This window comes from Trachypithecus francoisi, unplaced genomic scaffold (assembly GCF_009764315.1).
Source record: "Trachypithecus francoisi isolate TF-2019V2 unplaced genomic scaffold, Tfra_2.0 Lachesis_group5, whole genome shotgun sequence".
NCBI lineage: Eukaryota > Metazoa > Chordata > Mammalia > Primates > Cercopithecidae > Trachypithecus > Trachypithecus francoisi.
The window spans coordinates 137,156,868-137,181,247 of record NW_022681470.1 but is presented as its reverse complement, the minus strand read 5'-3'; the positions used below and the strand labels follow the sequence as shown (position 1 = coordinate 137,181,247).

The window sequence follows — 24,380 nt, the reverse complement described above, 5'->3', positions numbered from 1 at the left end:
AGCTACTCTAGAGGCTGAGGTACGAGAATCACTTGAACCCAGGAGGCTGAGGTTGCAGTTTAACAAGATTGCACCACTACACTTCAGCTGGGAGACAAAGCTAGATTCTGTCTCAAAAAAAAAAAAAAAAAAAAAAAGGGCCTGGCATGGTGGCTCATGCATGTAGTCTTAGCACTTTGGGAGGCCGAGGTGGGTGGATCACCTGAAGTCAAGAGTTTGAGACCATCCTGACCAACATGGTGAAACCCGATCTCTACTAAAAATACAAAAAATTGGCCGGGCGCGGTGGCTCAAGCCTGTAATCCCAGGACTTTGGGAGGCCGAGATGGGTGGATCACGAGGTCAGGAGATCGAGACTATCCTGGCTAACACGGTGAAACCCCGTCTCTACTAAAAAATACAAAAAACTAGCCGGGCGTGGTGGCGGGCGCCTGTAGTCCCAGCTACTCGGGAGGCTGAGGCAGGAGAATGGCGTGAACCTGGGAGGCGGAGCTTGCAATGAGCTGAAGTGAGCTGAGATCCGGCCACTGCACTCCAGCCCGGGCGGCAGAGCGAGACTCCATCTCAAAAAAAAATAAAATAAAATAAAATACAAAAAATTAGCTGGGCTTGGTGGCAGGCACCTGTAATTCCAGCTACTAGAGAGGCTGAGGCAGGAGAATCACTGGAACCTGAGAGGTGGGGGTTGCAGTGAGCTGAGATCCTGCCATTCCACTCCAGCCTGGGCAACAAGAGCGAAACTCTGTCTCAAAAAAAAAAAAAAAAAAAAAAAAAAAAAAAAATTGAGGTCTGGCTTTTGCCCAGGCTGCAGTGCAGTGGCAGGATTATAGCTTACTGCAGCCTCGAATTCCTGGGATCAAGTGATCTTCTTACCTTAGCCTCCCAAGTAGTTGGGAGTTCAGCACATACTACCATGGCCAGTTTGGTATTCTGTGTCTGCATGTCTTATTATTTTTTATTTGAGACAGGCTCTCACTGTGTCACCCAGGCTGGAGTACAGTGGTGTGATCATGGCTCACTGCAGCCCTGAACTGAGCTCAAGCAATCTTCCTGCCTCAGCCTGCTGAGCAGGTAGGAATACAGGCACGCACCACTACACTGGGCCAATTTAAAATTTTATTTTTCTTTTTTTTTGTAGAGACAGGTGTTCACTGTATTGCCAAGCCTGGGCTTGAACCCCTGGGCTCAAGCAATGCAACCACCTTGGCCTGTGAAATTGCTGGGATTACAGGCACGAGCCTCTGCACCCGACCTTGAAGTGTGTCTTGAGACCTATACAAGTTAGGCAGCTTTTTGGGACCCTGGTGGCACACAGTGGGAAGGAACCCCTCCTGCCCTTGTCAGCCCCTGTTCTGACCCTCTCTCCATTTCCAACACCTGGGTGTTCCGAGTTATGTTGACTGCTCTAGGGCACAGGCTATCCATCATTTACACTGTAGTATGAATTAGTCACTACTTCTAGGATCTGAGGATTAGACGTGAGACATCTATTACTTTCTGGCAATTCTCCTTCCCACTTATTTCCCCAAGAAGCAGCCACACACATCACGTGCTCTAGCTGGCGACTTTATTCAAAGGGGAGAGGGAAAAGTGAGAGAGAGAGTTGGGTCATTTCTGGGATAACCTGGAGGGGGGTGAGTCTCTTGAGCTCCAGGGAGGAGGGACAGACATCTCAAAACTATTATAGAAGGCCCAGAGGGTGAGGGGTGGGGTTCTGGGTGTTCTGAGGGGCAGGGCTGGGGGAAGGGACCCTCCCCCAACTCAGGTCCACGCGTCCGCTAGGGGCCGCTGCCGCTTCCACTGCCACTCCCGCTGCCTGCAGCGTCCAGGATGGAGGTGCGAGGGCGGCGGGAACGCCAGGAGGGAGCTTCCCGGGCCCGCCGTCCTGGTCTGGGACGAGGTAGCGCGGAGATGGAGATATTGAAGCAGTGACGAGCTCCAGGAGCGGCCACCGGTAGGGCGTGGCCCAGAGCCGAGCGACAAAGGTCCGTCCCGTCTGCGAAGGTCTAGGAAAAAGTGGAGTTAGGGCCGTAGTGGGCGGAGTCCAGAGGGGGCATGGCTTTCTCCCAGGGGCGTGGCCGCGGGAAGGGAAAGTCTGTAAGTTCCTTTGGGAATGGGGTCAGAGGCGGAGTGTGCAGTTTGGGAGTCTGTGTGCGGGACCAGAGTGGTGGCAGGTCCTTGGGGAGTGTGAATGTTCTTACTGGGCCCTAGCGGGATGAATCAGGGTTGGGGCAGTCGGGGGGCGCGCAGAGAGGTCTGTATCAAGGCTGAGGTTTTGTAGAGGGTGACTGGGCTTCTGGGTCCTCCATGATGAACGGTGGATGGACCCAGAGCAGGGATGGTTTCTTGGGAAGGGCAAATCTGGACTTAGAGAGCTTTTGGGGTCAAAGGGCGCAACCCAATAGGAGTTTGGGCTAGGGAAGGGTTGGAGTAGGGACCTGAGGAGTGCCAATCCGGTCTCTGGGGTCTAGACACCGTAAGAAAGAACTTGGTGGGGGTCAGGGGCAGTGGCTCACGCCTGTAATCCCAGCACTTTGGGAGGCTGAGGCGGGCGGATCACCTGAGGTCAGGAGTTCGAGACCAGTATGGCCAACATGGTGAAACCCTGACTCTACTAAAAATACAAAAATTAGCTGGGCATGGTGGCAAATGCCTGTAATCCCAGCTACTCGGGAGGCTGAGGCAGGCGAATCACTTGAACCCGGGAGGCAGAGGTTGCAGCGAGCAGAGATCGTGCCACTGTACTCTAGCCTGGGCAACAAGAATGAAACTCCGTCTCAGAAAAAAAATAAAGAACTTGGTAGGGAAGATCTCAGTCTCTTCACCCTCTGCCTCACGCTCACCTGTCCATAGGTAAGGCAGCTAGGCTCACAGCCCCTTTTTTCTGAGAGTGGGAGCCAAGTCGGGCCACAGGTGATATCATCTTCGCAGTTGGTGAACCTGGAGATGGCGAGTGGAGAGGTGGGTAAAGCTTTTGTAGCTACATGCCAGCGGATTCCGGTTCTTCTAGACTGTGTTCAGTATATGTCCCCCGTTGGGATCCAGGCCCTGCCTCTTAGAACCACTCCCCTGCTAACTCCATCTCTCCAGATTTCATTCCACCCCATATTCTATCAGATCTTTCCATACTCTGGGCCACGTCACAACTGGCCTCGTCCCTGGAGACCTCAGACCATTTGTTACGGGCCAGTCCCTCATATTTTCCCACTTTTTCATTTTCCTTTTATTTATTTTTGAGACAGGGTCTTGTTCTGTGATTCAAGCTGGAGTGCAGTGGCGCAATCATGGCTTATGGCAGCTTTGACCTCCTGGGCTCGAGCAATCCTTCCACCTCAATGTCTCAAGTACCTGGTACTATAGGTACGCACCATCATGTCCGATTAATAATTTTATTTTAGGCCGGGCGCGGTGGCTCAAGCCTGTAATCCCAGCACTTTGGGAGGCCGAGACGGGCGGATCACGAGGTCAGGAGATCGAGACCATCCTGGCTAATACGGTGAAACCCCGTCTCTACTAAAAATACAAAAACTAGCCGGGCGAGGTGTCGGGCGCCTGTAGTCCCAGCTACTCGGGAGGCTGAGGCAGGAGAATGGTGGAAACCCGGGAGGCGGAGCTTGCAGTGAGCTGAGATCCGGCCACTGCACTCCAGTCCGGGCGACAGAGCGAGACTCCGCCTCAAAAAAAAAATAATAATAATTTTATTTTATTTTATTTTTTTGAGATGGAGTCCTGCTCTGTCTTCTGGGCTGGCGTGCAGTGGCCCAATCTCTGCACACTGCAACTTCTGCCTCCCAGGTTCAAACAATTCTCCTGCCTCAGCCTCCTGAGTAGCTGGGATTACAGGCCCACCACCATGCCTGGCTCTTTTTTGTGGTTTTAGTAGAGACAGTGTTTCGCCATGTTGGCCAGTCTTGTCTCAAACTCCTGACCTCAGGGGATCCACCCACCTTGGCCTCCCAAAGTGCTGGGATTACATGCATGAGCCACTGCATCTGGCCCATGTCTGATTAATTTTTAAATTTTTTGTTGAGACTGGGTCTTGCCATGTTGTCCAGGCTGATCTTGAACTCCTGGCCTCAACCAATCTCCTACCTTGACCTCTCAAATGACGGAGATTACAGGCGCCCTCCCTTTTACCTTCTCTTTTCTTTTTTTTTTTTTTTTTTTTTTTTTTTTTTTGAGACGGAGTCTCGCTCTGTCGCCCAGGCTGGAATGCAGTGGCCGGATCTCAGCTCACTGCAAACTCCGCCTCCTGGGTTTATGCCATTCTCCTGCCTCAGCCTCCCAAGTAGCTGGGACTACAGGCGCCCGCCAACTGGCCCGGCTAGTTTTTTGTATTTTTAGTAGAGACGGGGTTTCGCCGTGGTCTCGATCTCCTGACCTCGCGATCCACCCGTTTCGGCCTCCCAAAGTGCTGGGATTACAGGCTTGAGCCACCGCGCCCGGCCTACCTTCTCTTTTCAATCAGGAGGACTCACTCCTTAAGAAATCTCAGGGCCTGGCTGGGCATGGTGGCTCACCCCTGTAATCCTAGCACTTTGGGAGGCCAAGGCAGGCAGATCACCTGAGGTCAGGAGTTAGAGACCAGCTTGGCCAACATGGTGAAATACCGTCTCTACTAAAAATACAAAGCTTAGCCAGATGTGGTGACGGAAGCATGTAATCCCAGCTACTAGGGATGCTGAGGCAGGAGAATCACTTGAACCCAGGAGGCTGAGGTTGCAGTGAGCCGAGATCGTGTCACTGCACTCTAGCCTGGGCGACAAGAGCAAAACTGTATCTCAAAAAAAGAAAAAAAGGCCGGGTGAGGTGGCTCACACCTGTAATCCCAGCACTTTGGGAGGCCGAGGCGGGAGGATCACGAGGTCAGGAGTTCGAGACCAGCCTGACCAACATAGTGAAACACCGTCTCTACTAAAAATACAAAAATTAGCCAGGCGTGGTGGTGTGCGCCTGTAACCCCAGCTACTCAGGAGGCTGAGACAGGAGAATCGCTTGAACCCGGGAAGTGGAGGTTGCAGTGAGCTGAGATTGCACCACTACACTCCAGCCTAGCCTAGGGGACAGAGTGAGACTCCATCTCACAAAAAAAAGAAAAGAAAAAAAAAGAAATCTCAGGACTATGAAAAGCCACATCGCCATATGGCAGGTATCTTAAAAGCTGGGGGCTTCTACCTGGGCTCTAAACATTAAGCTGCATCTCTTAAACCTTGGCCCTGTTGGAGGCCACTCCCCTTTACACAGAAGGCCAAGCAAACTGCAGGCTCTGCCCTCTCCCCCGCCCAAGTCACAAGCCACGCCCCTTGCCCCCATGTATCCTACCAGGCCTGGCAGAGCTCCTCGCAGAGCGGCTGTGCTTGGCGTACCCCCAATAGCCGCAGGCGGAAGCGACTGCGAAGGGCACGTTGGAGGTGTTCCAGGAAGGATTCGCACCTAGACGTTGGGAGAGAGAGGACTGGATGGATTAGGACCCGACGGGAGTTCCAGGGCAATGGGCAAAGTACACGAGAAAACAGTGGAGGGTGCTGTACTCACTCGGGGCTCGGCACTCCACAGCGTTCTGGATGGTTCCCAGGGCCCGATATCTCTGTTGTGTCCATCTCTGAGGGACAACAAGTTCCCGGCAAAGGGGAACCCTGTGAGCCAGGGTCTTGGATCCTCAGATAAGGTTTGGGAACTGAGGGCTGGGGATCCCCTGGACAAGGGAGACCCCAATTACATCAATCCTCACAAACCCATAACTTAAGACCCTTCCTTTGGAATGCAAATGCAGCTTCAAGTAGTAATAATCATTTATTGTTTATTTCTTTCTTTTGAAATAGGGTCTTGCTCTGTTGCCCAGTCTGGAGTGCAGTGGCACGATCTTGGCTCACTGCAACCTCCACTTCCCAGGTTCAAGCAATTCTCATGCCTCAGCCTCCAAAGTAGCTGGGATTTCAAGTGCATGCCACCTTATCCAGCTAATTTTTGTATTGTTAGTAGAGACAGGGGTTTCACCATGTTGGCCAGGTTGGTCTCAAACTCCTGACCTCAAGTGATCTGCCCACCTCGGCCTCCCAAAGGAGGCTCACGCCTCCCTGGGATTACAGGCGTGAGCCACCGAGCCCCGCTCATATGCTCATGTTCTTAATCTTTTTTTTTTTTTTTTTTTTTTTTTTTGAGACGGAGTCTTGCTCTGTCGCCCGGGCTGGAGTGCAGTGGCCGGATCTCAGCTCACTGCAAGCTCCGCCTCCCGGGTTTACGCCATTCTCCTGCCTCAGCCTCCGGAGTAGCTGGGACTACAGGCGCCCGCCACTTCGCCCGGCTAGTTTTTTTGTATTTTTAATAGAGACGGGGTTTCTACTAAACCCATGTTAGCCAGGATGGTCTCGATCTCCTGACCTCGTGATCCGCCCGTCTCGGCCTCCCAAAGTGCTGGGATTACAGGCTTGAGCCACCGTGCCCGGCCCATGTTCTTAATCTTAACAACAGCTTTGTGAGGTATGTTTGTTATTTCTCTCTTTTTGGGGGTCCATGTGAGACCCAGAGAGGTTAGATGACTTCCTCAGGGTCACATAGTTACAAAGGGACAGAGTTGAATTTGAACCCAGGCAGTCTAATTCTTATCCACCATTCTTCAGCACTATCCCTGCCTCCCACCTTCGTGGCCCTGCTAGGCCCCTCTCATAAGGAAATTCTAACATTGCCATGGCAGGGTAGGTGTGGGTTTCTGGGTGTTGGTGGTAAGGCAGGGTCTGGGGTGCTCACCTGCCAAGTGCAGCTTGCCTTTGCCCAGATCAGCTGCCAGCCCATGGTGTCGCTGGGACCTGGCTTGGAGTGGGTGGCTCCCTCCACAGGCTTCTAGCAGGATCCATGCCAGAGTCAGTTGCAGGACCCAGGTCAGGCCGATGGGTCGCATGTGGACCCTGCAGGCCATGTCCACCTGAGATAAGAGCTAGCAGACATAGTCTGGGGTTCAGTCATTCCTTTCTGTGAGCTTAGGGTGGCACCCACCCAATGCATACCCAAGAAGCAGTGCCAGACAGAGTAGGGAAAGTGCAGCTGAGGAGGAGGCTGGGGCAGTGGCCAAGGACATTCAAATCCCAGGAGACCACCAGGGCCTGCCTCCGGCCTAGGAGCCCCCCTCCCATCAGAACCCTGTCCCCTCTGTCCCCCACCAAGTGCCACCCCCACCAAGCTTAGACCACAGTCGCCCTCCCCTATCCAGCAGGATCTCCCACCTTTTTAGTCCTCAAAGGACCCCTTTTTTTCTCAGAATGAAGGGGACCTCCCTAGCTCTTCCAATCCCCCTCTACTGTTCAGTAATTCCTCCTTCTCTTCTATGCGGCCTCCCTCCTCCCTCTCTCGCTCTCTGCCGGCCCTTCTCTGGGTCACCTTCTCTCGGCCCACAATCGGCTTAGGGGCCACCCAGAGCTGGGCCTTTGGGACCAAGCGTAGTGTGGCAGGGCTCAGGTTCTGTCACTGGGGCCCAAAGCCACAAGGCAGGGACAGCTGGAGGTCTGTGGAGAGAAGACTGTCCCCTTCCTGCCTCCCCGAGTTCAGCCCCTCACCTGTTAGCTGGATTGGGGTGTAGAGGCTGATAAGACACCTCAGGATCCACTCCAGGAAACTGGCCACTGAAAGGGGCGTGGCTTATTGCAGGGGCGGGACCTCCCACCATCCCGCCCACACTCCTGCTGACAGAAGGCTGGCCAACTTGGGGCTGGTGTGTATATATCCTTGTGTTTGCTTTTATGTTGAGCTTGTGGCTTAAGCTCTGGTATCTGTATATGTAGGGAGTGCATGTGTGTGTGTGTGAGGAAGGTGTGTTTGGCCTACAGCCTGTGTGTGTTCCTGACACCTGTGTCTTTTGTTTGTGTGACTGTGTGTGTGTTGAGCATGTATGTGTGTGTTTGTTGTGTGAGGTTATGTTTATGTGTGTTTCTTGGTGGAGTGGTTGTGTGTGTGTGTGTGTGTGTGTGTGTGTATATACGTTCGGAATTTGGGGAGGATTGTGTGTCCAAGCCATGACGTGTGTGCAGTTGAATAAAACAGGATCTTTTTTTTTTTTTTTTTTTTTTTTTTTTTGAGACGGAGTCTCGCTCTGTAGCCCAGGCTGGAGTGCAGTGGCCGGATCTCAGCTCACTGCAAGCTCCGCCTCCCGGGTTTACGCCGTTCTCCTGCCTCAGCCTCCCGAGTAGCTGGGACTACAGGCGCCCGCCACCTCGCCCGGCTAGTTTTTTGTATTTTTTAGTAGAGATGGGTTTCACAGTGTTAGCCAGGATGGTCTCGATCTCCTGACCTCGTGATCCGCCCGTCTCGGCCTCCCAAAGTGCTGGGATTACAGGCTTGAGCCACCGCGCCCGGCTAAAACAGGATCTTAATAAATGTGAGAAGGGGAAATGTAAGATCGGGCTAGTGTCCCTGCAAAAATGTTGGAAGTCAGTGGATAAAGGTTTTTGACTATGAATGTTGACCATGAATGAACGAAGAAATGCCATGTGCTGAACAGGATGTGTTTGCATGCACACATTCTATGTCCTTCTGAAGTTTCTGCGAATGTGTGTTGCTTGTGAACACTCCCTTAACTCATCCGTTCATTTGACAAACATTTATTGAGCACCTACCGTGTGCTAGATTCTGGGGATGCAGTAGTGAACAATACATGAAAATTTCAGCCAGGCATGGTGGTTCACACCTGTAATCCCAGCACATTGGGAAGCCGAAGTAGAAGGATCATTTGAGACCAGGAGTTTGAGACCAGCCTGGCCAACATGGTGAAACCCCATCTCTAGTAAAAATAATTTTAAAAAAAATTAGTTGGACATAGTGGCACATGCTTGTAATCTCAGCTGTTCAGAAGGCTGAGGTATGAAAATAGTTTGAACTTGGGAAGCAGAGGTTGCAGTGAATCAAGATTGTTCCACCACACTCAAGCCGAGGCAACACAGTGAGACTCTGTCTCAAAAAAAATACATAAACAAATAAAAATAAAAGACACACAAATTTCAACTTTCATAGAGCTGATATTCTAGGGGGAGAATCGGATGAGAAAAACATCCCTGCAGTGGGTACGGGTGTGTGTGTCTATGTGTTGTGTTGGGAGAATAATTTGCCTGTTTTAGATTATCATTTGTGTGCAACTGGACATCCCTTGGTTTTGGAACTATGTGACTGTGCTTCCACTGGTTCAGTGTTTATATGTGTTGTTTGTGTGTGTTTGCATTGGATGAGTGTGTGTCTGTCTGTGTTTCCTAAGTATGTGTTTGTATGGCTGCAGAGTGTGAGTTTGTGTGTATCTGTATTTGTGGATGTTTGCGTGTGTTTGCATTTGCTGAGTATGTGTTTGTATGTGTGTTAATTTGCAGAATGTGTGGGTCTGTGTTTGTGGAGTATATGTTTGCAGAGTGTGTTCAAATAAGTGTTTGCGTGTCTGTGTTTCCTGAATATGTGACTGTATGTAAGTGTTTGTGTGCCTCTCATCTCAGGGCAAGAGAGGCTTTTTGTCTGCCTCTTTTATTGCTCTATTCCCTCCCAGATCCCCAAATACTACGTTGCACATAGTAGGTGCTCAATATGTGGTAAGTGAACAAATCAGTAGATACCATCTCTGGGTCCCTCTGTGTGCACCCAGTGATGTGCTGGAGGCCTCAGTAAGCAAGACCTGCCGGACCTAGCCTTCTCCTGGTCCATCTTGAGGTGGTCCAGGATGCTTGTGGGTCAGATCTGTTCAGCCTCTGGGCCATGCCTCACGCCAGAGCCTCCGCACCCTTTGTCCTTCCCTAATCTCAGCCCCCGACCCTGCGCTTGGATTTCAGCACCGCGGACAGGAGCGCGCGAGACCAGCACCAAGGAGAGCTCCCGCGATCGTCGTCGTGAGCTAGGTCGCCAGGGGCGGAGTCTGGGCCATGGACGGAGAGATGTGCGAGCAAGGGACTCAACGGGACGGCGACACAAACATGCCGACAAACATATAAGAGAGACAGACAGATATAACCCAGGCAAAGGCGCGAACTTGAGGCGACAAACTCCTGGGGAAAACCCGGACCCAGCCTCGCCGTCGCCCCTGTCGTCCAGCAGGGGTCGCTCTTGCTCAGCAACCGCGCCCTCCAGGACCTTGGGGCCAGATAAAGGCCACCACCCCTTGGGAAGCCGTTCTGTCCCCCAGTGCCAAGACTTGGAGTTCGGAGGGCTCGGACACCCTCTTCTCCAACTTCGGGAAACATGGTGGATTTGGCCTCACCTGTGTGAACATGGAGGAGCGGCGAGGGAGCTGAAAAGCGCTTTAACTGCCTCCCTCTCCAACTACCAGCTAATCGCTCCTATAAATACAGACGGCCTGGCCTGGCTCCTTAATCTGGACCATGAGGGAGGGGTCGCTAGAGGGGCTGCAGGGTTCCCTGAGGAGGCTCTGATTGCGGGGGGCGGGGGGCGTAATATGCATGCACATGTTTTTCTGAGGTTGCCTCTCCTGTGAATATGGGTCTCCTCAGTGAAAATGTTTCTCTGTAAGCATGACATCTCTCCTGGGGCTGTAGAGGTCTCGTGGGTGGGGACAGTTTTCCACAGAGGATATGGCTTTTAGGGGTCTCTGATTGGAGGTATCCTCCTCAGGGTCTCCACGGGAATTGTTACTCCTGGAATCTTTCTCTTTGGGGAATGCCTCTTCCGTGGGGAGGGGGATGGCTTTTGAGACGAAAGTCACCTCTCAGGGACCATATCTCTTAGGAATGATTTTCAGGGTTGGGGGAGTTCTTGATTGGAGAGGGCGTCCATGTGGAAACTATCTCCCCCGGGAAATGTGTCTCACCAAGGGGATCTCTGGGGGATGAATGCGGGGGGAATGTATCTCAGGGAGAAGGCTTCCTTTGGGGTGTAACTTAAGTGGGGGTTCTACCCCTGAGAATGTCTCTCCCCTGGGGCGTGTCTTTTTATAGGGGTGTCTCGGCAGCTTGGCTCCCATGGGGACACCAGGAGGCTCCGCCTCCCCGGCCACCCCTTCCCCCCTAGCGCGGGCAGCGGTGGCTGAGCTCGGGCTCGGGTGCCCAGACGCAGTGACGGCGCCGGGCCCGCCCCACTTCGCTCCGCCCCCTCAACCCCCCCCCCACCAGCCGCCGCCGCCGCCGCGGTCCCCGCGGCTTCTCACTCCCTCCCTCCTCCCTCCTCCCGCCGCCGCTGCCTCCCTCCTCCCTCCCCGGGCCGAAGTCGCCGCCGCTGCCGCCATGGACGATTCGGGCCTCATCCGCCGCCGGAGGCTGCAGGTACGCGGCTGCCTGGGCCCCGGGTGGAGAGGAAGGGGTCAGCGCCCTGGGGCGGGGCCGGGCAGGAGGCGGGCGAACTTGCGCCAGGGTCGGCCGGGACGCCGCCACCCATGGGCTCGGGATGCTAACCGCAGGGAACGCTGTGGCCGCGCGTCCCGCCGCGCTGGGGACCCCGCCCCTCAGGCGCCGCCCGGCGATCCAGGGAGCTGCCGGAGGGGTGCAGCCTAGCGCTCCCCCTCGAGGATCGCCTGATGGGCGCTTGGTCCGCCCTAGGGGGAGGGGGCTGGGACCGAAGTCATCGCCCTGGCGCCTCGCCAGGCTGGGGGTGAGGGGGCGCAGAGCAAAGTTATTACCCTAGGGCTCGTGCCCCTCAGGGCCATCGGCGCCGCTGGAGGCGTAAACATGTTTGTGCAGCAGCCTCGCCCCTCACCAACCCAGGAGCCCCCTCCCGAGGCATAGGACGCCCTGCGTCCCCCACGCACCTGCCTGGCCACCAGGATTCTTCCTACTGCCCTAATTGGACAGGCACCTAGACAGCTTTCTCACTCTTCATTCCACCTCCTCCACTACAACATCCACCCCCCACCGCGATCCTCAAGTCCAGCCCAGCTTGTGGGTGGGCGGGAGCGATTTTTAGCTCCTTGCAGCCTTAGAAGATGCTGGTCTCGAGGCTGCGCAGGCGCAGGAGACGTGCGTCCACTGCACAGAGTGGGACACTGAGGATCACTGTGAAGTGTGGGGAAGGTGGGGACAAACTCAGGTGTCGGGAGCTCCTACCTCCAAGGTGGGGAGGGATTCTGTAGCCGAGAAGCGTCCTCTGCTCGTCTTCAGCTGCGTTTCTGAGGGGTTAGTAGGGAAGTTCAGGGTTAACACGGAGGTTCGGTCCCAAATATGCCAGAGGGGAAGGTGATGATATCTGTGCCCCAAGGCCCTGCCTGGGGTCTGGCCCTTCTGAGCCTCCTTGGAGCTCAGCCCCAGGCTTGGTAATCTGGAGTTTAGATAAAGCCAAGAATCGAACCAGACTCAGGTTCCATCCCCAGCCTGAATCTTGGGAAGAGAGGATTCAAACCCTCACCTAGGGCTTCGTCCATTTCTAGACTCCCCTAATCCATCATTCCCGAGGTTGAAGACCAATGGGAGTTGATCGGTCAGTGCAGCAGGAAAAATGGTGATCAGACTGCTGGAAGGACCTTCCAGGCGTCTGGATAACGCTGGAGCCAGACATGAGTTGGAAAACTAATTTGCTTTCAGAGCCCAGATGGCCCGCTCTCTGGAGCTTAGGCCTCTCTGAAGTGCTCCCCACATTCTCTCCCCCTCCCAGGGGTGGGTTAGGAGAGTGGGTTCCGGGAAAAGGGAGGCAGCTGCGGCAAAGTTAGAGCAAGTGCTGCAGCAGCCACGCTGGGTTCGCGCCGTCGGGTCTCCGAGAAAAGGGAGGAAAGAGGCGGGGCCTACACTGTGTGTCCCCGCCCTCCGGGCCGGCGTCAACTCTCATTGGCTCATCGCCACGCGGAACTTTAGACTCCCGCTCAAGACACCGCCCCCAACGCGGGATGCTTCCACTTACCCACCCACTCACTCAACCCGAGGCATGCTCTGGGTCTGGCGACCCATGTCGGAGTCCTGTCCCCACCGCTTCCCTTCTGGTGGAATTAACCACTTCGTTGCCTGGATACACTCACACACATTGGTGCAACCTCTTAGGAACTGTCGCATCACTGCTGAGCGCCCGAGGGTCCCCTGTGTGCATCTAGGCTCTAGTAGCTGGGATTACAGGCGCACGCCACCATGACCGGCTAGTTTTGTATTTTTAGTAGACAGCGAGTTTCGCCATGTTGGCCAGGCTGGTTTTGAACTTCTGACCTCAGGTGATCCGCCCGCCTCGGCCTCCCAAAGTGCTGGAATTACAGGCGTGAGCCACCACGCCCCGGGATCTTATATATAGACAGCATCCTGAGTTCGAATGCCCTGTCTGCAGTGTCAACTATTAATCCCGTGCAGGAGAAGCGGAATCCACTTGGCAGAGCGGCTCTGCAGCTGAGGTTGGAGGTGGCGTCTATCTACACTGACGTCAAAGATCCGAACTTTCGCCGCTCCAGTTTGACCCTTTCTTCGTCCCTAGAATGTTTGGGGGCGCTAGCAGATGGGGCTGGGTTCAAGGTTTTCTTCGTGTTGTGCTTAAAAGCCCTCCAGGGGCTTACCCTCCAAGGTTGGGTTATCTGGGTCTGGACCCCCTGGGCTCTGGGCCAGAAAATCCAGGTCTTGATTTCTCTTGGGCCATTGCAGACGCGCAGCCAGGTCAACTGGTACTGGCTGCGGCTCACTCACGCCGGTTGTGCAAAGACAGAGGGAAAACCTGGTTTGGATTACCGGTCACCCGTGGCTCGGGAGGGCAGGGCTGCCCTTTGGCACCGCTTATATGTTTGTCCATTGTACAAGGGGGTGGGAGGACCCTCTGGCCCATCCTCTGTCATGCAGCATGTCCCTCCTTAATAACGCCTGTTCTCCGAACTTAGTATTTATTGAGCATTTGCTATGTGCTAGGCACCATGCTAAGGGGCTAGGCATCTGCATCAACTCACAAAATCCTCAAGGAGACACGAGAGTATTGGAAGGTCATTTGCCAAGGTCATAAAAGGCAATACTGAGATTTGAACCTAGGCTTTTCTGCTTTTAGAGATCCTGGAAATAGTCTAGAACATCCCTCATTTTCCTCTTGTTGGAGGTTTTGAAACTCTCCCCCAAATCTTTCCACCTGCAGCCCCACTCAGTTTTCTTCCTTCCACCTCACCCTGTGGATAGAAAGCTGGCTGGAAGGTGCTGCCCCTTGTCCCCCATTCCTTTCCTCAGAAAAGGGCCAAGACCCCATATCTCCTGATCCCTACAGTGACTTCCTGAGAGCTTGATAAATGGAAGGCGACCTTCTTCAAATGCAGACACATAAAGTTAATACCCACTAATTATTATTATTATTGTCATTATAAAAAATGACTACGTGGCCATCACCTGAATTTCCATTTTTATTTTTTTATTTTTTAAATTTTTTGTTTTTGTTTTTCTTTTTAATTGAGACGGTGTTTCACTCCAGCAGTGGTGCAATCATAGTTCACTATAATCTCGACCTCCTGAGCTCAAGTGATTCTCCCACCTTAGCCTCCCTGGTTCCCATTTTAAATCTCAGTTGTGAGTCACTCTACTTACCTACCCCCCACCCCCTACCCCAACTCTGTGACTCTAGCTGGGAGTCAGATAGATCTGTTGAGGTGTAGATGAGTCATTCATTCTTTCAACCTTTCATTCATTCAACCTTTCATTCATTCACTGAGCACGCCAAGCTTATTCCCGCCTCCAGGCCTTTGCCCTTGAAGTTCCCTCCACCTGGAATTCTCTCTCCACAGATCCTCTCATGGCTGGCTCTTATCTTTCAGCAACCAGCTTAAAAGTCACCTCCACAGAGCAGCCCTCTCTGACAATGTGTCTCCATCCCAGCCATTGTCCATCATATCACCCTGTTTAATTTATTCATAAGACAAATTACTGTCTAAAATGATTTTGTTCACTTCTACACTAATCTTGTTTAGTGTCCCCTTTACCCTACAAATACTAGTCCCAAAAGGCCAGAAACTTTTTTTTTCTCCTTGAGACAGAGAGTCTTGCTGTGTTGCCCAGGCTGGTGTTGCCCTGGACTCAAGCGATTCTCCTGCCTCAACCTCCCAAGTATCTGGTACCAGAGGTGCACACCACCACACCGGGCTTGTAACTTATTCACTGCTGTGTCCCTGGTGCCTAGGATAGGGTCAGCATACAGTAGTGCTCAAGACAAATTTTTCAAATAAAGGTTCCTATTTCATTTGCACAAACACACACTGAGATGCCAACTCACTTGCCTTTATATGGGGCCCCGCCTGTGTATTTGGGCCTCTGTTAGTCTCTGAGGGTCAGGAGAGGAATCACCCGGGGATCCTCTCCCCCAAGAAACTTGGCCCGCAATGCACGGCCAAGGGTGAAAGTGACAATGCTGAAGAGGGGCCTGTCTTACCCTGCTTCTGCTCCTCCAGGGAGCTGAGAATGCTTGTGGGCAGCAACGGCAGGTCCACGCTGACCATCGTTTTGCTTGTTTGCCTTCCAGAAGGATTTGCCCCTGCCCCGGAAAAGCAGCAGGTGAGCCTTGGGGAGAGACGTGGCGGGGGCTGGCCGCCCCTTCTCCCGCCGGGGTGGGGGCGCCAGGCGCGTGCGCGGGCGGGGCCTGGCTCGCCCGCACACAGCAGCGCCCCCTCCCGGCCAGCTGCAGCCGCAGGGCCCTCCCCTTCCCTGCCCTCCCCTGCCCGCTGCGGCGGCTCCAGCCTCCGCCCCGCGCGCTTGCTCCCCGCGCTGCCGCCGCCGCCGCTGCCGCACCTGCCACCATGTCGCCGCCGCCGGGTCATGTCTGACTCTCTCTGGACCGCGCTTTCCAATTTCTCGATGCCCTCCTTCCCCGGCGGCAGTATGTTCCGCCGCACCAAGAGGTAGACCCCCGATCCCCTAGACACTGTCCCAGCCCTCCCCGCAAAAGCTCCGGGTGCTGCTGCAGGGCGGGGCCCGGGATGCTGCGCCCGGTACAGCTGCGCCAGAGGTGCCCGAGCTGCGCCTTCCCGCCGGGGATGGGGTTGAATGGGGGGTGGTGTGGGCCGAGTTTGGGGGGATTGCACGCTGGAGAGGACGGCCGCGGGGAGAGGGGGCTGCGCCACTGGGGGTTTGTGGCGCCTTTGTCTGCTGGCGCTGCGGGCTCCAACAGCCTGGTGGGGGTAGAGGAAGAAGGGGAGGCTGGGGGGCTTGGCACCCTCAGAACAATAGCCGCAGCCTGGCCTCCCCCCACCCCCATGCCGCGTGCTCCTGGACGCGCTAATATGCTCAGTCACTGCGGCTGTGGGTGAGGGGACGGACGGAGGGGCTTGGGGCTTCCTCTTCGGGAGTTGGGATGCTGAGGGGTAGAAAAAAGGGGGGGTTATCATAACACAACGCCCCCCCAGAACACAGCCTTACACTGAAAATAGTGACACACAGCGTCACACAGGACATGATGTCACACACACATACACACACAACAGCCCTAGTGGCCCAGATACACTGGGAGGTGCCACACATACCTAGCCTTGCAGCTGCCACAGGTCAGAACCATGCACAGACACACAGGGGCACCACATCGTGTACACCTAGTAAGACGTCACTTCCATGGTGATCCACACACAATTATGTCATCCAAGATGCACACATGTGTGGCAATATCCCATCCATGCATCCAACAATGTCACAACGCACGATGTCATATCTAGGAATCTCACATACTGTGTCACACTGATATCAGCATAAACAGATGTAGGGATCTTACAGAGAGAATCACGCAAAATCACACGTTATCACATGCAATACTCACCTAGAGAATGTCATACGTGGTGACATGTTTGGACATGGCCAGTGTCACAAGATGTTAAATTCACACAATAGATGTTAAATTCACACAATAGATGCTACATACACATGGACACACATGGTGAATGTCACACCCAGATGGAAGGACAGTATCAGACACAGACTCAGAATGCCACACAAAGACATAGATACATGTAGGGGGGATCATGCATCCTGGCCAGGCATGGCGGCAGGCGCCTATAGTCCCAGCTACTCAGGAGGGTGAGGCGGGAGGATAGCTTGAGCCCAGGAGTTTGAGGCTGCAGTGAGCCACTGCACACTGAACTCCATCCTGGGCGACAGAGTGAGACATTGACTTAAAAGAAAAAAAAAATACAGCCTCCCTGTGTTACAGCGCACATTATTATGGACAAGTGGCATTTCACACTGTGTCACATAGACACAAAAATGCTCAAATTGTGTCACACAAGATAAACCCACGTTGTGTCACACATACCACACTAGAATGCGTTCAGGGTCACACATTGTGGAATTCATACAGTGGATGCCACATGTGGATACCTACAGTGAATGTCACGCATAGACTGAAACACACTATCACCAATAGTGTCACCTAGACACAGTGACTATCACACCATGACAGACACTGCCGTACACATAATCCACACTGGGAGTTTCTCACACACATGTCACATGCAAATCCCCTGCCATACACAGTCCTGCCGAAGCCTCCACCGCCTTTTCCTTCGAGAAACCCTCCTAGGGAGCCTCCAAACACACACGGATGGGAGATAGGCGGGGATTTGAGACGGGAGGTCAGCTGGTGGGGCACAAGAACTCACTGGGCTGCGGCCCGGCCCGGCCCCCCTGCCTTGCCTTCCCCGCAGCTGCCGCACCAGTAACCGGAAAAGCCTCATCCTGACCAGCACTTCGCCCACGCTGCCGAGACCCCACTCCCCGCTGCCAGGTCACCTAGGTGAGACCAGTGGCAGAGACTTGGTGGGTGCGGAGTGGCCTACAGGAGGCGGGGCCTCAGGCGAGGAAGCGTGGTCATGCTACAGAAGGGGAGCAGTTTGAATGGAGGCGAACTGGTTTGGATAAGGGGCGGGGCCATGCTTGTGTGGGTGTGGTCAGTCGCAGAGGGACGGGCATTGGAGGGCGGAGACTCAGGTGGGACGGGACAGAAAGGAGGAGTCGTACCTGACGGGCGGGGCCATTCCAGATGAAGGCAGAATCTCCTTGGAAGGGGCCGGGCTGACTTGGCAACGAAAAAATTTAGAGAGGCTGGGCCACAGGCGAAGGGGCGTGGTCTCCCCATAATAGGCGGGACTAGACTAAAGACAGGACATGCTGCTGTTTGCACGCCGCTTTAGGGAATAAGAGGCCTGAAGGGATTTGCCCCCTCTTTCTCTCACAGGCAGCAGTCCCCTGGACAGCCCCCGAAACTTCTCCCCCAACACCCCCGCCCACTTCTCGTTTGCCTCCTCCCGAAGGTGAGTCCCTCCCCTCCAGGGCCCCAGAACCCCAGAACCCTGGGCAGACCCTCCCCACCCACCGTCTGGGCCGCCATCTGTTCTCTTCCTAATAGCACCCGTGCTAGGGCCTGAGGGGACCAGCGAGTGCCCCAAGGTCCCAGCGGGAAGGAGCGCCTAGCCTTCGGGATGGGGGCCGTAAGAAGGCGGGGCCCAATCACAGATCTGGAATGGGGAAGGGGGTGGGGCTCCCTTTGCGGCTGGTCGAAAGCGCGTGCGCCCTAGGCGCGGAGTCTGTCGCCCGGAGCCCGGCTCTCCTGGCCAGGTGTTTCCATAGCAACAGGACGGGGTAGCTAAGATGAGGTGCGCAAGCGCAGATTGCGCGATGCCTATCGAGGGCCTCTTGGTCCCCGAGGTGGGGGAGGACGACTAGGGCTGTTTCTCAAGGGGAGGAATCTCAGGTTTCTTTCCAAGAATCTCTGAGGGTTTCTGGGGTGTCCTTAAATGAATTTTCTATGGGCCTTTGGTGAAACTGGGGGAGGCAGAGAGGTTTCTCTGATGTTTTCTGGAGAAACTTTTCTGGGAGTTTAGGCCCGTCTCTTTTTCTTTGAAGTCTATTCATTCTAAAAATGGTGTCTAAACACCTGCTATGTTCTTAGGAGCTGGGCGTATGGGGTCAATGACGTTCTGTCTCTACCCTCTGAGTTGAATAGAGCAGGCAGGCCAGAGAATGGGGATCGTTGCAAAGGTTGATGAAGGCTGTGTTGTGAGAGTCAAGAGAGACTGTGGGGACAGAGGACAACTCCCTTGGGAAAGTGGGGGAAACCGCTTATTGACCATGGAATTTAGCTGAGGGCAATAGAAAGGCAGGGTAAGGCTCTGGGATTGGGTCTCACGTGTTTATCCGCAAGCGGGGAAGGCTGAGCGAGGGGACTGCTGGGAGGAAGGAGGAAGGGAGGAGTCCAATGAATGGGGTGTGCGTGTGTCCTTGTAACTGTGCAATCTGTGTGCTGGTGTACGTGTGTGATTGTGACTGTGTGAGAAATTACGTGCCTATGCAATGGCATGAGTCTCCAAATGTGAACGTGTGAACGTGTGTCTGTAGGATTGTAAGCATCTGTGAATATGCGAGGGGAGCAAGTCAGGTGTGTCTCCAGGTGAGCGTGCAATCTGTGTGTGGGTGTAAGCGTGTGTGAGTGTGTGGCTGTGAGATAGTAAATACAAAGTCACAGTGTTTACTCTCTCTCTCTCTCTCTTTTTCTTTTCTTGAGACAGAGTCTCACTCTGTTGCTCAGGCTGGAGTGCAATGGCAGGATCTCGGCTCACTGCAATCTCTGCCTCCCGGGTTCAAGCTATTCTTCTGCCTCAACTTCCCAAGTAGCTGGGATTACAGGCGCCTACCACCATACCCGGCTAATTTTTGTATTTTTAGTAGAGATGGGGTTTCACCAGTTTGGTCAGGCTGGTCTCGAACTTCTGACCTCAGGTGATCCACCTGCCTCGGCCTCCCAAAATGGTAGGATTACAGACATGAGCCACTGCTCCTGGCCAGTGTTTACAGTCTCACAGCCACACACTCACATGTGCACGTGCCAATGTGTGTTATGCACTCACATGAGCATGGGCCGATGTGTGTCCCTGTGAGTGTGCATCTGCGTGCGAGTGTGAACCAGTGTGTCACTGTGTGCAAGTTTCTTTTTTTTTTTTTTTTGAGGCGGAGTCTCGCTCTGTCGCCCGGACTGGAGTGCAGTGGCCAGATCTCAGCTCACTGCAAGCTCCGCCACCCGGGTTTACGCCATTCTCCTGCCTCAGCCTCCTGAGTAGCTGGGACTACAGGCGCCCGCCACCTCGCCCGGCTAGTTTTTGTATTTTTTTTTTTTTTTTTTTTGAGGCGGAGTCTCGCTCTGTCGCCCGGACTGGAGTGCAGTGGCCGGATCTCAGCTCACTGCAAGCTCCGCCTCCCGGGTTCACACCATTCTCCTGCCTCAGCCTCCCGAGTAGCTGGGACTACAGGCGCCCGCCACTTCGCCCGGCTAGTTTTTGTATTTTTAGTAGAGATGGGGTTTCACCGTGTTAGCCAGGATGGTCTCGATCTCCTGACCTCGTGATCCACCCGTCTCGGCCTCCCAAAGTGCTGGGATTACAGGCTTGAGCCACCGCGCCCGGCCCTAGTTTTTGTATTTTTAGTAGAGACGGGGTTTCACCGTGTTAGCCAGGATGGTCTCGATCTCCTGACCTCGTGATCCGCCCGTCTCGGCCTCCCAAAGTGCTGGGATTACAGGCTTGAGCCACCGCGCCCGGCCAACTGTGTGCAAGTTTCAATGTGTGGCAGTGAGCGCAGGTGTCTGGAACGTGAGTCTGTGTGAATGTGAAAGTGTAGAGTATGTGGGTGAGTCTGTGTGTCAGAGTGTGAGTACTGAGTCTCTGTAAGCACGTGTGTCTACAGGTGAGTGCATGTCTGGTCTTGCACGTGCGATTGTGCATTAGTGTGTGAGAGTGTGATATTTGGGTCCATGGATGGGAGAGTCAATACATGTGGCTGTCTGTGTTGAGGAGTCATGTGTGAGTGTGTGTCTTGGGGGTGTGTGAAGTGTAAATGTGTGCACTGCCAGTATGTGAACCTGACCTGATAGTCACACCAACATTAATGGGTTTGGCTACAACAGTGATTGTGTCTGTGTGCACGAGAGCATAAGGACACAAGATTCTATGTCAGTGTGTTGGGGGATGGGAGCGGTCTTTCTTCTCTAAGAAGATCCAAGGGTCCCTCTCTGAGAGCTTTCTCATGGAGTGTTCACTCGGGGAAAAATTCTAGAATCTCTCTGGAAAGACTTCTTTGGGTGGGGGCTTTTCCAATTCTCAGTGTCCACTCTGGATGATAAGAGAGGGGACTGTGGGGAGGAGAGCAGAGACGGATCTTCCCTCCAATTCCCGGTACCTGCCTGGAAGAGCCCCTCTTTACCCACTTGATTCTGAGGGCCTTGAGTAATCTTAGAGTGCAGACGTATTCCCCCAGCCCCCACCCTGGCCATGGCCAGTGGCTTCACCCACACCCTGAGGAGTAGGGGGACCTCTGGGGCCTTGTGGCCTCTGAGCACCTTGGCTGGGTTCCAGGGCGGACGGACGCCGGTGGTCTCTGGCCTCACTCCCTTCATCTGGCTATGGCACCAACACGCCCAGTTCCACCGTCTCGGTGAGTGTGGAAAGTGGGTGGGTGGGCCGGTGGGTAAGGAATTCAGGGGGCCCTCCAGCCTGAAGACCCACACCCAGGCCAGCAGTCCAGGCTGGGCTTGATGACAGTTTAGGGCCAGGCACAGTGACTCATGCCTGTAATCCCAGTACTTTGGAAGGCCAAGACAGGATTGCTTGAGCCCAGGAGTTCGAGACCAGTCTGGGCAATACAGGGAGACCCTTGTCCCTACAAAAATTAAAAATTATCTGGCCATGGTGGTGCACACCTGCGGTTCCTGCTATTTGGGAGGCTGAGATGGGAGGATCGCTTGAGTCTGGGAGGTATAGGCTACAGTGGAGCTGAGATTGCACCACTGCATTCCAGTCTGGATGACAGAGTGAGACCCTGTCTCAAAAGAAAAAAATAAAAAAAGACAGTTTGGGTTTCCCCATCCTTCAAGGGTGTTCACTTGTCCATCTATTAGAGAGTTATGAGTCTGCTCCACTCAAAGCCCTATGCTCTGCCCTCAACACATTTATGGGAGGGTCCTTCCTACTCATTTCTGACTCACTCATTTACAGCTGGTGACATAAGGCTCTGTGAGTTAAGCCATTTACCCTGATATCAGCAGCTGGGCTGGGCCAGGCCACAGCTTTCACCCAGAGCCCATTTGCTCACCCCTTGCAATACCCAAAGTCTCTCCATCTGCTCCCTTTTCTATCCATGCCCATGATTCCCTTATTGATCCATTGGCATGATGTTCAGCAGACATTTATCATGAGACTGTCATGTGGTAGGCGCGTTCTGCAAGCTGGGTCAGAGTGTAAAGATTCACACAGCCCTCATGGGGAAAGACAAGCCAGTAAGAAAGCATTCACAAAATAGAATGGTCAGAACTTTGATGCAAGCAGAACAAGGTGAGGTGATAGCAAAGGAGATGCATGTGATTCAGCTTGGGGGGTTGTCAAGGAAGGCTTCCTGGAGGAGGTGACATTGAATCCAAGACAAAGGACCAGCAGGAGTTTGGCAGGTGGAAGAGAAGGGAGAAGAGTGTTCCAGGAAGGGGAAGAGCATGTGCAAACCTATAGAGGCCACAGAACTTGCTGCATTTGAAAAGTTGAAAGTAGCTTTGTGGGGCTGAAACTTTGGGATGCGGGGGAGGAATAGAGATGATGCAGGCAGCGACCTTGATCAGACTGGAACCTTGTCAGCTGGGGCAGCAAGGGAAATTTTATTCTAAATCCAGTGGGGGAGCCATGGAATGGCTTTATTTCTTTATATTAAATTGTACTGAAATTTCAGTTTGAACCATTTGAAATTGTGATTCTGTAGGCCATAGATAATGTACACTAATTTAAAAAATAAAAGAGATGGATGGGGTGGGGAATTTTAACCAGGGGAGTGAGCAATGTGATGTTTAAAAATATCATTCTGGCCGGGCGCGGTGGCTCATACCTATAATCCCAGCATTTTGGGAGATTGAAGCACGTGAACCATTTGAGGTCAGGAGTTCAAGACCAACCTGGCCAACATGGTGAAACCCTATCTCTAGTAAAAATACAAAAATTAGCCAGGAGTGGTCATGGGTGCCTGCAATCCCAGCTACTCAGGAGGCTGAGGCAGGGAGAATTGCTTGAACCTGAGAAGTGGAGGTTGCAGTGAGCCAAGACTATACCACTGTACTCCAGCCTGGGTGACAGCTGTATGGCCGGGCACCGTGGCTCACACTTGTAATCCCAACACTACGGGAGGTTAAGGCAGGAGGATTGCTTGAGCCCAGGAGTTTGAGGCCAACCTGGGCAACATGATGAAACCCTGTTTCTGCAAAAAAAAAAAAAAAAAAAAAAAAAAAAATTAGCCAGGTGTGATGGCTTGTACCTCAAGTCCCAGCTACCCAGGAGGCTGAGATGGAAAGATTGCTTGAGCTCAGGAGGTGGAGGCTGCAGTGAGTGGAGGTTGAGCCACTGCATTCCAGCCTGGGAGACAGAGAAAAACCCTGTCTCGAAATAAAAATAAAATAAAATAAAATAAAATAAAGCAAGAGGAGGACCAGGCATAGTGGCTCATGCCTGTAATCCCAGCACTTTTTTTTTTTTTTTTTGAGACAGAGTCTCACTCTGCTGCCCAGGCCTGGAGTGCAATGGCAACGTGTCAGCTCACTGCAACCTCCCTCTCCTGAGTTCAAGCAATTCTCTTGCCTCAGCCTCCTGAGTAGCTGGGATTACGGGTGCCCACCACCATGCCTGGCTAATTTTTTTATTTTTACTTTTTTATTTTTTTATTTTATTTTATTTTATTTTATTATTTTTTTTTGAGACGGAGTCTCGCTGTGTCGCCCAGGCTGGAGTGCAGTGGCACGATCTCGGCTCACTGCAAGCTCCGCCTCCCGGGTTCCCGCCATTCTCCCGCCTCAGCCTCCGAGTAGCTGGGACTACAGGTGCCCGCCACCGCGCCTGGCTAGTTTTTTGTATTTTTAGTAGAGACGGGGTTTCACCGTGTTAGCCAGGAGGGTCTCGATCTCCTGACCTCGTGATCCGCCCTCCTCGGCCTCCCAAAGTGCTGGGATTACAGGCTTGAGCCACCGCGCCTGGCTATTTTTTTATATTTTTAGTAGAGATAGGGTTTCACCCTGTTGGCCAGGCTGGTCTGGAACTCCTGACCTCAGTTTTTCTGCCCACCTCAGCCTCCCAAAGTGCTGGGATTACAGGCGTGAGCCACCGTGCCCTGCCCTCAAGCCCAGCACTTTGAGAGGCCAAAGCAGGAGTATAGCTTGAAGCCAGGAGTTGGAAGCCAGCCTGGGCAACATAGCGAGACCCTGTCTCTACAAAAAAGAATTAGCCATACATGGTGTAGTCCCAGCTACACGGAAGGCAGAGGTGGACAGATTACTTTAGCCCAGGAGTTCAAGGCTTCTATGAGCAATGATTGCGTTACATCACTCTAGCCTGGGTAATATAACGAGACCTTGTCTCTCTCTCTCTCTCTTTTAAAAAATTTTAAGGCCGGGCGCGGTGGCTCAAGCCTGTAATCCCAGCACTTTGGGAGGCCGAGATGGGTGGATCACGAGGTCAGGAGATCGAGACCATCCTG

The 24,380-nt window shown here is 53.5% G+C and overlaps 2 protein-coding genes across 7 annotated transcripts in view; one reads left to right on the top strand and one right to left on the bottom strand.

The window, feature by feature from the left end:
- Window positions 1-1,545: 1,545 nt before the first annotated feature.
- On the bottom strand, window positions 1,546-12,744 carry RTBDN (retbindin). Of its 5 annotated transcripts, none has more exons than XM_033200458.1 (7): window positions 12,316-12,744; window positions 12,018-12,079; window positions 6,748-6,934; window positions 5,536-5,695; window positions 5,323-5,433; window positions 2,844-2,940; window positions 1,546-2,006 (listed from the first exon to the last, which is right to left on the bottom strand). In XM_033200458.1, the coding sequence occupies exons 1-7, from the start codon at window positions 12,329-12,331 to the stop codon at window positions 1,779-1,781; spliced, it is 861 nt and encodes a 286-aa protein (XP_033056349.1). In that variant the 5' UTR covers window positions 12,332-12,744; the 3' UTR covers window positions 1,546-1,778. The 5 variants fall into 5 exon arrangements, with proteins under 5 accessions (XP_033056349.1, XP_033056350.1, XP_033056351.1 ...); XM_033200459.1 differs by having other exon boundaries at window positions 5,536-5,602; XM_033200460.1 differs by lacking the exons at window positions 12,018-12,079; window positions 12,316-12,744 and adding an exon at window positions 11,723-11,978.
- MAST1 (microtubule associated serine/threonine kinase 1) overlaps window positions 11,158-24,380 on the top strand; it is a 40,077-nt gene continuing 26,854 nt past the window's right edge. Inside the window, exons 1-5 of one of the 2 annotated variants that reach the window (XM_033200456.1) lie at window positions 11,158-11,240; window positions 15,367-15,398; window positions 17,534-17,622; window positions 18,064-18,139; window positions 21,233-21,311. In XM_033200456.1, the coding sequence (XP_033056347.1) occupies window positions 11,202-11,240; window positions 15,367-15,398; window positions 17,534-17,622; window positions 18,064-18,139; window positions 21,233-21,311 (315 nt within the window). In that variant the 5' untranslated portion in view covers window positions 11,158-11,201. The other variant, XM_033200455.1, reaches the window with a different exon arrangement.

Excerpts from the sequence above, each read along its gene's own strand:
- RTBDN (XM_033200458.1), bottom strand. Across the intron at positions 5,696-6,747 it reads AGGCAAGCTGCACTTGGCAG|GGGATCCCCAGCCCTCAGTT; the intron begins GTGAGCACCCCA and ends TCCCTTGTCCAG. Across the intron at positions 2,007-2,843 it reads GCTGCCTTACCTATGGACAG|ACCTTCGCAGACGGGACGGA; the intron begins GTGAGCGTGAGG and ends ACTTTTTCCTAG.